The sequence below is a fragment of the Vipera berus genome, assembly GCF_964194415.1.
Source record: "Vipera berus genome assembly, chromosome: 7".
In the NCBI taxonomy this organism is placed as follows: Eukaryota; Metazoa; Chordata; class Lepidosauria; order Squamata; family Viperidae; genus Vipera; species Vipera berus.
The window spans coordinates 68,680,417-68,694,669 of NC_138209.1; the positions used below are offsets into that span (position 1 = coordinate 68,680,417).

Genomic DNA, 14,253 nt, shown 5'->3' on the forward strand with positions numbered 1-14,253 from the left:
CTTTTCTGAGATTTCATCAATGAAATAGACCTTGCACGTCTTTTCCTGAGATCACCAGAGGTGGGGGGAGGCCAGAGGAATGGAGATAGACATAGGAAATTAGGCTCCTGTTGGTGTATCTGAGATGGAGAAGGTAGCAATAGATTACATTGACTTCCTCTCAAACCTAGAGCAGAACATTTTCAGGTCATCTGCCAGTTGACCGTTCTCTTCAATAAGAGATGGAGATCTGCTGTAGCCAATGATGGTCTTCAGGCTTTTCCACACAGTTGCTGGTTTAATAGCTAAGAATTGGTTTCTCAGCTTTTCGGAGTAGCTTCTCTTTGCAACTCTGATCTCCCTTCTTAATACATTCCTGGCCTGCTTGTACAAAATCCTGTCTCCTTTCCTGCAAGCTGCCTCTTGGACACAACATAGCTGCTTAGCTGTGAACCAAGGCTTGTTGTTATTATACACACACAAGCTCTTGGTAGGCGCACGCATATCCGACTCACAGAAGCTAACGTGTCACAGTATGAGTAAATTTATCCAAGCCTTCTGAAGCAGCTTTAAAGAACACCCCAGTCTTCGTACTGAAAGCAAGCCTGCAGCTCTAACTTTGCTTCCTCAGTGCAAGACCTCACTTAAGTTTCTGCATGTAGGTAGGGAAGAGATCGATCATACAGCGATCAGAGAGACAGCCACTCTAGGAAGAATGTGATAAGCACCTTTTAATGTGGCATAGCAGTGATCCAATATGCTGTTGCCTCTAGTGCAGGGGTGTCAACCTGCCGGCCCACGGGCCGGATGCATCATAGCAAAACCTCGCCCACCCCATTGCCGGCAATGGCAAAAAAGTCCCGATACGTCACAACACATCTCGTGACGTTGCGAGATTGACACCCCTGCTCTACTGAGACAGCTGACGTGTATCTGGGCAGCTCAAGTTGCTTACTGTTTCCCGTTCTCTGAAAAATGGGAAACCATGCAGACTCCTTTCTTTTGTTAAAGTTGCCAAAACCTTCTGTGTTACTTTCCAGTAATACAGGCTTCACAGCCAAAATGTTTTTTAAGTTTGGGAGGAAAAAATAGCCATCTTAATTACGACTGGAAATGGCAACCACTTCCTGATCCAGTCTTTGTGTTTTTGATCAAAACATATTTGTTATGGTTAGTATAGAAAGAACTTTTTCAGTGCCTGTTAGAATGCACTATATAACCTAACCCAATGTTACGCGTTGTTGTTAATAGGTTATATTGATAACAATCAATGTAACCATAACACCAACTTTTGCATCACTTTTGCATGCTGAATGAAGAGTTCGCCATCTGCAAAGAGTGCTAAATTAATTACGTGGTCATTTGGATTCATTTAGCTGTTCCCACTGGCACTCTGCTGACTTCACTCACTCATACACACACACATACACATACAGAGAGAGAGAGAGAGAGAGAGAGAGAGAGAGAACCTGTACAATAATTACCTATAATAATCCTTTGTCTTTTGTTATGCAGCTAATGCGTCATGGAGTGGGACTATCAACCAGTTCTGATAGTGAACTGATCACTCAACTGTTGGCGTTCACCCCTCCTTTAGAGGAGGACGATACACCAGACTGGGTGGCAAGGTAAATCATGTGCCTCATGAGAAAAGAATTAAAATCAATACGAGACCTCCATTTACGCAAGGCCCCCTTTTGCTGGGATTCTTGAAATAAGAAGTGTACGAAATAAGCTTTTCCATTTCAGGATTAAAAATTTGATGAATGAAACACCCACTTCATATTCCCTTCTGATGATGCATAAAGACATTATTTATGCAGTTCGTGATCCCTATGGGAACCGTCCTCTCTGTATTGGCCGCCTTGTTCCAGTAGGTGACATCAGCAGGAAAGGTAATATACTCCTTTAAGAACTCTAGTTGAAAGTACATTCATTTAAAAAATACTCTTACCTTTCTCATATTCTTTTTTTTTGAATCAGGTGAGCCACCTATCTTTCACCTTAAAAATGTAATCGCTGCATACCGTTATGGGAAGGCACTTATCTTTACATTTCTGACCTATTCTCCAGTGAAAGTAACATGCGCTTATGTGCTATATTAAATTAAATTGTAAAGTAAAAACATATGCAGTGGGTATGTTTATGATTAGTCTGTGACCACTGGAACATTTGACAATAAACATTTTTAGTAATCACGACAGAGCATAAGAACGTGTTGAAATGTAGCGATGTAAATTTTAAGATAAATACATCAATCCATTTCCACAAATATTTTTAGATTTATTTGAACTAGATTTAAATTTTGGAAAAGAATTTTTGATATCTAGACTAGCTGGTCATCTGTGACGTTAGTTATTTTCACTCTTTTCACTGTATATTTGCTGTAAACAGATCAATTTTTCATATCGCCATCGCAGCGAAGTGTAAATAACATATTTTGTTAGTGAACAGGCAGTTTGTCGTGTTTTGGAAAATTCCAGTGTACTCATTATATCCTACAAATGTCTATTGCCTTTTTAAGTAGGTTTCTCCACCCCTCTTCAGTTTTACTATAGGAAAACATAGCAGGTTGCAGTCACAGCAAATGTAGTGTGTAAAATTAAACAGACAGACATGAGGTTCTTAGAATTGTTAAGACATTTCTTTAATTATTTTTGAATTTATTACAGGGAAAAATAACGCTGAAACTGAAGGCTGGGTAGTTTCTTCAGAATCGTGTAGCTTTTTATCTATTGGTGCAGAGTAAGTTCATAATTCATTTGTGAAAAGCAAATCAATAATTTCTTCATTGTTTAAGCAAGAACTGGGCGCTGCATCTACCACATTGGCGTACCGCAATATTTAGTTTTAAGACAAGAAAGCATTTGGCCTGAAAGTCCATATTGCACTGAATCACTTTGCAATGTTGGGATTAGGGCATTTCTTAAAAAGATAAATAATGAAATAATTCATCTGTGAAAACTATTAATAAACTATTAAGCTCTGAATATCGTGCTTTTGTGTATACACGTAGAATAAGAAAATATTTTATTTCTTCTTGAAATTGACTGCTTCATTTGCATGCTCAGAGAAAAATGAATTTTTTTAAAAAAAAATTTAACTCATTCCGTTTTTTCACTTCCAAGGAAAGAAGGAAGTTATTTTAGAATTTGAGAAAATAGTTGCCCTCCCATTAGAAAGGTATAAGTTTAGTAAATAATAAGTGCAGAATATTTATCAAAAAACAACTGACAAAGTAAGGAATAAATGTAGATTTTTCAAAGACACCCTTTCCTCTTTAGAAAAAAAAAAGTCTTTCCAATCTGAAAACGATATTTCTCTATAACCGAATACCAGTGTTTCTAAACAAAGCATGTACAACTATATTTTTAAGATACTACCGGGAAGTCATGCCGGGAGAGATTGTGAAAATATCCAAATATGATGTCCAAACTTTAGATATTGTACCAAGACCTCAAGGAGATCCATCAGCATTCTGCATTTTTGAATATGTGTACTTTGCAAGGCCAGATAGCATCTTTGAAGGTAAACTTATCTCCAAATCATCTTTCCTTTGGCTACATTACTTTAGATTTTAAGTTCCTCCAAACAGATCCTCACATTTTACCGGGTACTTTCGAAAAATGTCACAAAAGAAACTTTACGAGTGCAAATCCTGTTGTAGAATCAAGAGGAAGCATTTCAATTCTTTGTAAATTCCATTGTTTTCTTTTCACAAGGGGGTGGGATTGTAATCTTGGGTGGAAAGTTGCATCGTGTAGTATCAATAGAGATTTCTTCAGAAAGAAACAGAAGAAAACACAGACAAGCAATAGCAGACAAATCAGTTAACGGCTTATAAAGAGCAGCTTACCACTGCTAGGGAGAAATCTAGAAGAAGCATTTCAAACCCTCTAATGAAGCTCAGCATAATTAACTCAGCATAAATGAGGGTGGAAAGATCCTATTATATTGTAGCTTTCATGATTCTGTATTTACCTATGCCAGCTTTTAAGATACTTTACTAAAGACTGTACAGATAGTCCTCAACTTATATGGGCATAAAGGTAAAGGTTCCCCCGCACATGCGTGCTAGTCGATTCTGACTCTAGGGGCCGGTGCTCATCTCCGTTTCAAAGCTTGTCCAAGGACGTCTCCGTGGTTATGTGGCTGGCATGACTAGACACCAAAGGCGCACGGAACACTGTTACCTTCCCACCGGAGTGGTCCCTATTTTTCTACTTGCATTTTTACGTGCTTTCGAACTGCTAGGTTGGCAGAAGCTGGGATGAGTAACAGGCGCTCGCTCTGTTATGCGGCACTCGGGATTCGACCCGCCAAACTGCCGACCTTCTGATCGACAAGCTCAGTGTCCTAACCCACTGAGCCACCACGTCCCTTATTATATGTGCATAATTGAGCCCAAAATTTCTGTTGCTAAGCAAAACATCTGTTTTGTGAGTTTTGCCCCATTTTACAAACTTTCTTGCCACAGATATTAAGTGAATCACTGCAGTTGTTAAGTTAGTAACACAGTTAAGTGAATCTGGCTTCCCCAATGACTGCTTCTCAAAAGGTCGCAAAAGTAATCACATGACCCTGGGACACGGCAACCATCATAAATATGAACCAGTTGCCAAGCATCCGAATTTTGATCAGGTGATCATGGGGATGCTGCAGTGGTCAGCATAAGTGTGCAAAATGGTCATAAGTCACTTTTTTCAGTGCCGTCGTAACTTTGAACAGTCACTAAGCAAATGGTGGCAAGCTGAGGACTATCAGTAAATATAGTTCTGGCTTCCTGGACTTGTTCTTACAGGTTCTTGGACCAGAGCCTTGGATGCATAATGTGGAAATTGTTATTGACCAACTTCGTTGAAACTTGGATAGGCTGTAGAGATGGAGGTCAAGGATATGAAGGGACCCTGCGCAGAAAACTGCCTGCTTTAGTATCTTGTTATCACTCATTCCAATTAGCATTGTCAAGAACTGCCAAGAACCAGCTAGATAAGACTCTGCCCTGGCCTGGATGTTTCGGATGTCCTCTAAGATTGACTAGGGAGTACAATAAACAATGCTTTTGCTGTGCGTTATTTCCTGCTTGTTAAACCTGTATAAATACAATAAATTCTGCATAGGCAGACAGACATTTTGGGACACCCTGCGATGACTGGTCTCTGAATCCCACATAGGCAGTTCTCCGAAAGCTAAATTAAAGCAGCACCTGTTGTAAACTGAGATCGGTGAGGCATTGAGGAGACGAGAGTGAAAGTAACAGTTCGTTTATTGAATCAACACAGAAGCGGCGCCGCTTGACATCTATTTATACGGACCGCCGCTAGGCGGCAGCCAATGGGTTTAAAGCAAACATTCCCGCCCAAAGCACAAGCTTGCAAAGTAATAGACAATTAAGGATTTGAATGAATACAACAGTTAACCATTTATAACTGCCCTTATGAATTTACATTAATACACAACAGCACCTCTCCGTTTTCCAAAGCAGAAGGTAAAATTATGGCCAGTTCAACACCAAAACATACAACTTTTTCATTCTTCCTATAGGTCAGATGGTATATTCTGTGAGAAGGAGATGCGGTCAACAGCTTGCTATTGAGGCGCCAGTTGAAGCAGATTTGGTTAGCACAGTCCCAGAATCTGCAACACCAGCAGCCCTTGGATATGCACAGAAGGTACCTCTCTACACTGTCTCTGGTATTGAATTGTTATCTTTTTCAATTATTATTTATAATCCAGCTGAGCCTGATACAAGACAAAGCATCAGGAAAAAATGAATGCTAAAAATTTACTTTGGGTGTCCGTTACCTTTACTCTGAATTGTAATGCCGAACGAATAAATTGTGTCACACAGAGAAATAGAGGGAATTCTACTTAATACCGACTTTTAGCACTTGGTTTAGCAGTGAACTTAAAAAAGTCAGTTCACGTCAAACCGATTGCGAGTATTTGATATGGAAAGTGTTTTAATCGCTGCGCCAAAAACGTACACTGATCTTTTGTCTTTGCTTGTTTTCAGTGTGGCTTACCATACATTGAAGTGCTTTGCAAAAACAGATACGTAGGAAGAACTTTCATTCAGCCAAACATGAGGTTAAGACAGCTGGGAGTGGCCAAAAAATTTGGAGTCTTGTCAGACAACTTCAGGGGGAAACGAGTTGTCCTTATTGATGATTCTATTGTGCGAGGCAACACTATTTCCCCTATAATTAAGCTATTGAGAGAATCTGGTGCTAAGGAGGTAAGTGAACATATCAGAATAGAGGGAGAAGATAATGTTTCATAACTGTTCCTCTCTCAATGCTCTTCTGCTCCTTAACTCCTTAACCTTCGGTCCTTCCGCCGTGACCTGAAGACGTGGTTGTTCCAACAAGCGGGCCTGGACTGACTACGGTTTTAATTAGCTTTTTACTGGTTTTTAAATTGTCATATAATTATTGTATTTATTGTTTAATTCTTTTTTAAATTTTCTAGTTTATGTTTTTAATTTTTTTATTGTTGTGCGCTGCCCTGAGTCCTTAGGGAGAAGGGCGGCATATAAATTTAAATAAATAAATAAATAAATAAACAAACAAATAAACAAACTATTACGTATTCTTGCTACTAAGAGGAGACCCAAACCCAGTCAATTCTTCAACAGTGTCTTCTGTTCTTAGCCTTATGCCTGTGGCATCTAAAGTTGGCTCATTGCAAATTATGAGGTAATTAAAACGCTGCCAGTATCATAATGGCATCTCTCCTCACAGGTACACATCCGCGTGGCTTCACCTCCAATAAAATTTCCATGTTACATGGGAATAAACATCCCAACAAAAGAAGAACTTATTGCAAACAGGCCTGAATTTAAAGACCTAGCGGGCTACATAGGTAAACATTTTATCTTATTTTTCTTCACGCAAAAGTTTCGGAAGGGTAGCCAGGTTGATTAGAAGATAAAACTGAGCTATTACGGCAGAGATTAGTTGTTAATGGTTATAATTCATAAAGGTGTGTTGGTAGTTATTGGAGTAATTCTTTGCAGAAACGTATGGAATATTGGTGGAGCACCTGAAGGCAGGACAAGAAGTAATGGTGGAAAGATTGTTAAAGAGACATCCAATCTAGATCTAAGGAGAAATTTCCTGACAGTGAGAACAATCAGTGGAACAGCTTGCCTCCGGAATTTGTGGGTGCTGCATCACTGGAGTTTTTTTTAAGAAGAGACTGGACCTCCAACTCCATGCTCAAGCAGGAGATCCTAGACCACAGGTCCCCAACCTTTTGGGCACCACGGTCCGGTTCCGTGGAGAGAGGTTTTTCTGCAGACCGGAGGGTACGTGGTTTTGTGTGCTGCCTCCAACCCACGGACGGAGCTTTGATTGTGCGGACCAGTTGCTGGCATGCCGTGGCCTGGTACTGGTCCACAGACCGGGGATTGGGGACCCCTGACCTATACCATTCTGGATAAATGGAGGTCCAATCTCTTCTTAAAAGCCTTCAGTGATGCAACCCTGTTTTTCTCTTTTACTTTCATACACAGAGATGTTTGTGGTCAGTTAGAGGAGGATTGTTTACATGAATTTGTTTGTACTATCCATTTAACGCATTGATTTTTCTGCCTATATTAACGTCTTTGCGTAATGAAGGCTACTGCTAAGCTTGTAAGCCGCCCTGAGTCTTCGGAGAAGGGCGGGATATAAATGGAATTAAAATAAAAATAATAAAAAAGTAAGCATGTGTTAATGTGTTGCAGATTTACATGCACATCATTACATAAGATGTAAGATTAGTATGAATATGGAATATTTAGAGTACCTAACGTATATTTCTCAAGGGATGCGGTGGCTCAGTGGGTTAGGACGCTGAGCTTGTCAATCAGAAGGTCGGCAGTTTGGCGGGTTGAATCCCGAGTGCCACGTAACAGAGTGAGCGCCTGTTACTCGTCCCAGCTTCTGCTAACCTAGCAGTTCGAAAGCACGTAAAAATGCAAGTAGAAAAATAGGGACCACTACGGTGGGAAGGTAACAGCGTTCCGTGCACCTTTGGCGTCTAGTCATGCCAGCCACATGACCACGGAGACGTCCTCGGACAAGCGCTGGCTCTTCGGCTTTGAAATGGAGATGAGCACCGGCCCCTAGAGTCAGAAACAACTAGCACGCATGTGCGGGGGAACATTTACCTTTTTTTAACATATATTTGGTCAATATTTCATTCATCTAAATAAAAAGGAACAGCATATTTTGCCTTATATGATTGGAAATCCAAATTGACAGCTGGTGTATGTAAAGCCAAAATCTTTGGCGTAGGTAGGTCTAAACAGTGTTCAGCAACCTTTTATTGCAAATTTGATGAATCAAGATTAGCTAATGCTAATTGATCCATCTAATTAAAATATCAAGTCCTTGCTAGTTCTATGCTTTTAATTTCTCTTCCTGAAAGCAGGAATTTTTACAGTTGGAATGTCGTTGGAAAATAAAATATTGCTATTCTTTTTCATTCTTTTGACTGAACTATGATTAGTTCAATGATTAAACTATGATTAACAAGCATCAAGTAACTAAATCAACAGAGATCCAAGATGCAGAGATAAAAAAAGTTACCAAAAATGTTTTTGAAAAATTAAAATGTACAATGTAAATGAAGGGACAGGTATTGTACATGTACAAATTTACCCTATATGTAAAGTCAGTAGTTCTAATGGTGCAGTTATCAATTACTATATTTTATTAAAGATCCATCTATAGAAAATCTTTAAGTTAAGCAATTTAGACAGTGTAAAATAGTACAGCTTTGGTGATTATGTTCTTCTTTTCAGGAGCTGACAGCGTTGTTTACCTCTCAGTGGAAGGATTGGTATCGTCTGTTCAAGAAAGCATAAAAGCAAGACAAGACCATGAAAATGATCTAAAAACGAAAAAGTTCCAAAGCGGGAAAATTGGCCATTGTACAGCATGCCTTGTTGGAAAATATCCCGTAGAGCTAGAGTGGTGAATTTTGTGAATATTATCGCCCAAGGCTTAACATTTGGAGCTGATGAAATGTGTTGCTGCTAAGCAAGTGATCAAACCACTCACGTTTGCCTAGACCTTATTAGGAGAGGGTAAAAAAAGGAGCAAAATAGAATAAATGTTAAACAATCATGCAAAAGCGCTATAATGGGAGCAGTGGGGAGGGGGACGTATGGGTAAAAGAAGCCACAATCTCTTGATTCGATTGGTGGCCTAATCTTGCCAAGAAACTTTGATGGAGATCTTTTAAGGCTTTCACTTAGAGTAATGTTTCTTACAATTACATTATGAGAGGTTAAGCCATCTCACATTTTAAACAGTGTTCAATCATTTAAAAAAATGTGAATTTGATCTTAAATCAACAAACAGATCTTTTTTTTTAAGTTTCACTACTTTCGTCACTGGTTTTAATCCAGCAATATGGGATTCCTGTTTGTTTTTTTTATAGACTGAGTGTACTTTTAAAGCTGCAACTTTCGGCTATAATCTGCTACCAAAGACTGAATATTATTTTTATATAGTGCTTGGCTGAGATGAGGAGCCTCAGGGACCTGTTAAACAAATAGCATCTAATACCTTGAGCCTTAATTTTTTTCAAGTTGCGAATCAAAGAGGAAAAAAATAACCAGTTGAGTATCACTTGTGTAATAGACATAAGGGCTAATTTTCCTCAATATCTTCTTTCATCAAATGTTGATTACTTTTGCTGCATCCAGGCCTTCAAAGAAGACTCAAAACACTGAAAAATTAACACGCAACTCTATTTCAATTAATGATGATATTAGACATAAGGGCTAATTTTCCTCAATATCTTCTTTCATCAAATGTTGATTACTTTTGCTGCATCCAGGCCTTCAAAGAAGACTCAAAACACTGAAAAATTAACACGCAACTCTATTTCAATTAATGATGATAATTTAATATATATTGTTGTTTTATTCAGTGGTTCTGTATTTAATAATAGTTTTGGGGGCATTTGGAATGAAAGTGAATTCATTATTCTAATTCAGATGACACCTCTGATTTCAAGTAGCAAATATTTCTGTTCCTAGTCCAAAGTCCTAACCTTTAAATAACCTAACGGGTTTGGTATTTGATCAGAGGTAGTTAATAACTTTCCAAAGTTATAAAGTTCCCTTCCAAAAGGAAGGTCTTAGGAGAAAACTCAGTCTTGACTTTTAGGACGCTGCGCTTGTTGATCAGATGGTCGGCAGTTTGGCGGGTCGAATCCCGAGTGCCGCGTAACAGAGTGAGCGCCTGTTACTCGTCCCAGCTTCTGCCAACCTAGCAGTTCGAAAGCACGTAAAAATGCAAGTAGAAAAATAGGGACCACTACGGTGGGAAGGTAACAGTGTTCCGTGCGCCTTTGGCGTCTAGTCATGCCGGCCACATGACCACGGAGACGTTCTCGGACAAGCGCTGGCTCTTCGGCTTTGGCCCCTAGAGTCGGAAACGACTAGCAGGCATCTGCGGGGGAACCTTTACCAGAGGTGTAGTTCACACCATCCTGGGTTGTTGTTTTTTTTGATTGCTGCAAAAATGACATGAAGGACTTCTTGCTGTACTTAAGTCTCTTGAAAACATAAACGTGATGTTTGTTTACCCTCCCTCTTCTTTCTGTATTTCATTTATACATCAATGGAAGATAACAAGATTCATGACCAGTAGCAAATGCAGGACTTCCTCTTATCACCCTGCCTGTAGAATAAAACAGCAAGCATCATTTCCAAATATTAATTTCCACACATTTTGGATAATGCTTGTCAGCATAAAAACTCAATTGTTTTCTGTGTAACTGAGGAAAAACTTAACAGCTATTCTGTGGGACTGACATACAGTCAGGTCAGAATGCTGATTTAAGATGTAGAGAACTTTTTTCTCATTGTGGCTGAGACTACTGAGTAACACGTTGGAGGTCTCAAGACGCCTCTCCCAAGATTTTTGTGAATCTTTTATTGGGTTCTTGATGTACCCTATGATTTGCTTCTGCAGATGTTTCATTATTAGACCAGGTAATATTATCAGTGCGTGGACCCGAATCTGCACATGAGATCTCTCTCTCCTGCTTTGTTATTTAAGCATGATGGCTACTCTTGTTACATCTGTGTCCCATGGGACACTTCACCTGGCACATTTCCACTAATTTGATTGGATTAAAGGGGGGGGCTCCAACAATCTATACCGCTTTTCTAAAAAATGACACACATACACCCAAAAAGCAAAAAGGGTAATTGTTGGCCGTGTAGCATTGAGGTATGTGGCTAAGGGAATCAACTCTTCTTTTTCCCTTTGGGAGATGGATCAATTTCACAAATCATAAATAAAAATTAACTCTTAAGACTTTAGAGTTTTAACTTAAACTGTTTTTATTTTTGATATATTGTATGACACAATGTCTGATCTGAACAGCCATATAAATAATAAATGAGATAGGTAGGTAGGTAGATAGATAAGATAGATAGATAGATAGATAGATAGATAGATAGATAGATAGATAGATAGATAGATAGATAGATAGATAGATAGATAGATAGATGATAGATAGATAGATAGATAGATAGATAGATAGATAGATAGATAGATAGATAGATAGATGGTTAGATGGTTAGGGGTCAATTATAAGGTGATGCTAGTCTGCACATACACATTTACTCAGATTATAAATACAAAATAGATACTAGAGACAAACTCTTAAGCTCACACAATCAAAAGTCATACCCAATACTTGTAGCCAACCTTTTTGTTTAATCTTTGCAGAGATGGTCACATGCTGAAACATTTGCTCTCTGTCTCTTCCTAAAGTTTCCCTCTGCAGATTCCTGTTAGTTAATTCTGAAGCAGTGAGGGAAATGAAACAAACCCCATTTCTCTTGTTGACTTGTTTTGATGAACTTGACATACATTTAGTAACGTGGGATCAAGCCTTACTCTCTTATGTGTTACTGTCTGCTCCTCCTAGAACAGACATGTCAAACACAAGGCCCGGGGCCTGGATCCGGCCTGCGAAGTGGTTTCATGTGGCCCGCGAAGCCATCCTGGAAACAGTGAGGGAACGGCCCCCACTGCTTTGGCCCTGGCCCAGAGACCCTCAGATCTGACCCACTCCTGCCCAGGCCCCCATAGGCACCCTTGATGCATAGGTCATACGCACTCTAGCCACGCCCACCCAGTAGGCCATACCCACCCGGCCCCTTGAGGTCAACCGCAATGCTGATGCGGCCCTCAATGAAATTGAGTTTGACACCCCTGTCCTAGAACATAAAAGACTTCATAAGGGTCTATGACCTTGCAGATTTTTAATACCACAGTGAAGCTTCGTCTTCTTCAATATATAGAGAAGGTCCCTCATTGGCTGAAGAAAGTCAGAATGCATAATCAGGAATGGTGTGCATTAATTGATACATAGAAGTGAAGTTTAAACATATGCCTCCAATAGACTGCAGTTATTATGAAACACCAAATCAAGGGCAAGGAAGTCATTGTTAATTTTTTTTTCAATTTTAAATACGACCATTTAAAAATATATGAATGGGGGGGGGGGGAAATGAGATCTAAGAATGGTTGGAAGACCTGATTTTTCTTTTTTTTAAAAAAATAAACCTTAGTTCCTATATGGAGAATGGCACAAAGAAACTTATTGGATGTTGAAATGTAAATATACATGATGTATTTTAGAAATTAATTTCTTTCCCAGGTCTGTACAGGAGATGATTGTGAGGAAAAAGGAATCAACTTTCCCCCCCCCCCCGCAATGTGCTTATGAATGGTTTTTAGTGCAATAACAGTTTGAGCTGGGAAGCTTTGCTTTCATTCTTATTTGATTTTCAAATGGTAAAGATGTGGGTATTCATGAAGAAAATAGGCAGCAAAGCACAAGAGATCTTATATTCCATAACTGCTGTCTTTTAAATTATAAGACTGCCATCAACAACAAGGAAGTGCACTTGAAATGCTATCCTTTTAAAATTGTCTTGTTATCTTTAAAAATAAATGGATTTTTTAAAAAACCTCAGTATAACTGTTTTTTTTTTAAAAAAAAATACTTTTAGTCCATATAGATTACAGGATTTGAATGTTTTAAGTCCATTTGTGGTTTCTACTCAGTACTGATTGTAACAAAGCAGTATTATAACAATATAACAAAATTGTTTTATTGTTATCCTTTCAAAAAATGGCCGTGTTTCCTTAAGAAATGAATATGTGTCAAATTAACTCATGCAAATAACCATATAATTATTAGTAACAAGCATGCAGCATATTTACCTTGGCTTTCCAGCAGTATTCAGCTAAAGATCAGTTTGATTTATCGGACCTTTTAGAAAAAAGAAAAATCACTTGAAGAAGGGTAAAATGCAAGCCAAACACTTGAAAAAATTGTTCATTTATGAATTTTTAATATAATAAAAGTTTATTTCATTTTTAGGGCTTATACCTGAATTGTTTTTATCACTCCTTAAGAAACTTGAGGACTAGTTTTATTAAAGAAGAAAACAGCTTTTTGTTTATTCTTTCTCATAAAAAAGCTTCTATCTAAAATCGTATGGTAACTTTCTAAGCTTCCCAGATTCCATAACTAGCAATCTCACGGGAAACTAATTCTCCAATTTAGATTTTCTGCGTTACATGCTAATACAGGTAGTCCTCAATTTATGCCAATTGAACCCAAAACTTCTGTTGCTAGCGAAACAGTTGTTAAGTGAGTTTTGCCCCATTTTATGATTTTTCTTGCCACACTTCTTAATTACTGCAGTTGTTAAGTCAGTAATAAGGTTGTTAATTGAATCTGGCTTCCCCATTTGCCTTTGCTCATCAGGTCACAAAAGTTTAAGTTTTATTACATTTTTATACCGCCCTTCTCCCGATGGACTCAGGGCGGTGAACAGGGCATATAAATAGAAATACAAAAGTTAAAAAAGGATTAAATTATTGCCCGAATAAAACAATCAAAATATAAAAAACATTAAAACCCTAACATTCCCCCATCAGGCCAGGCCAGCTTGTTTGAATAGATGGGTCTTTAACCCGCGCTGGAAGGAGCGAAGATCCGGTGCCATCCGGAGCTCAACCGGCAGTTGATTCCATAAAGCCGGGGCGCCCACAGAGAAGGCCCTCCCCCTGGGGGCCACCAGCCGGCATTCTCTGACCGGAGGCACCCTGAGGAGGCCCTCTCTGTGGGAACGCACAGGGCGGAGGGGAGTTGACGCCGGCAGCAGGTGGTCCCCGAGGTATTCCGGACCCATGCCATGTAAGGACTTAAACACCATCACCAAGACCTTGAACCTCACCCGGA

At 39.0% G+C, this 14,253-nt stretch overlaps 1 protein-coding gene across 1 annotated transcript in view; it reads left to right on the plus strand.

Moving 5' to 3' along the window:
* Positions 1–12,949, plus strand: part of PPAT (phosphoribosyl pyrophosphate amidotransferase) — a 67,424-nt gene extending 54,475 nt beyond the window's left edge. Inside the window, exons 4-11 of the mRNA XM_081333198.1 lie at positions 1,495–1,607; positions 1,729–1,874; positions 2,652–2,724; positions 3,356–3,507; positions 5,524–5,651; positions 5,996–6,217; positions 6,723–6,843; positions 8,771–12,949. Of these exons, the coding sequence (XP_081189324.1) occupies positions 1,495–1,607; positions 1,729–1,874; positions 2,652–2,724; positions 3,356–3,507; positions 5,524–5,651; positions 5,996–6,217; positions 6,723–6,843; positions 8,771–8,946 (1,131 nt within the window). The 3' untranslated portion in view covers positions 8,947–12,949. The remainder of the gene's footprint in view (positions 1–1,494; positions 1,608–1,728; positions 1,875–2,651; positions 2,725–3,355; positions 3,508–5,523; positions 5,652–5,995; positions 6,218–6,722; positions 6,844–8,770) is intronic.
* The last annotated feature ends 1,304 nt before the right edge of the window (positions 12,950–14,253 follow it).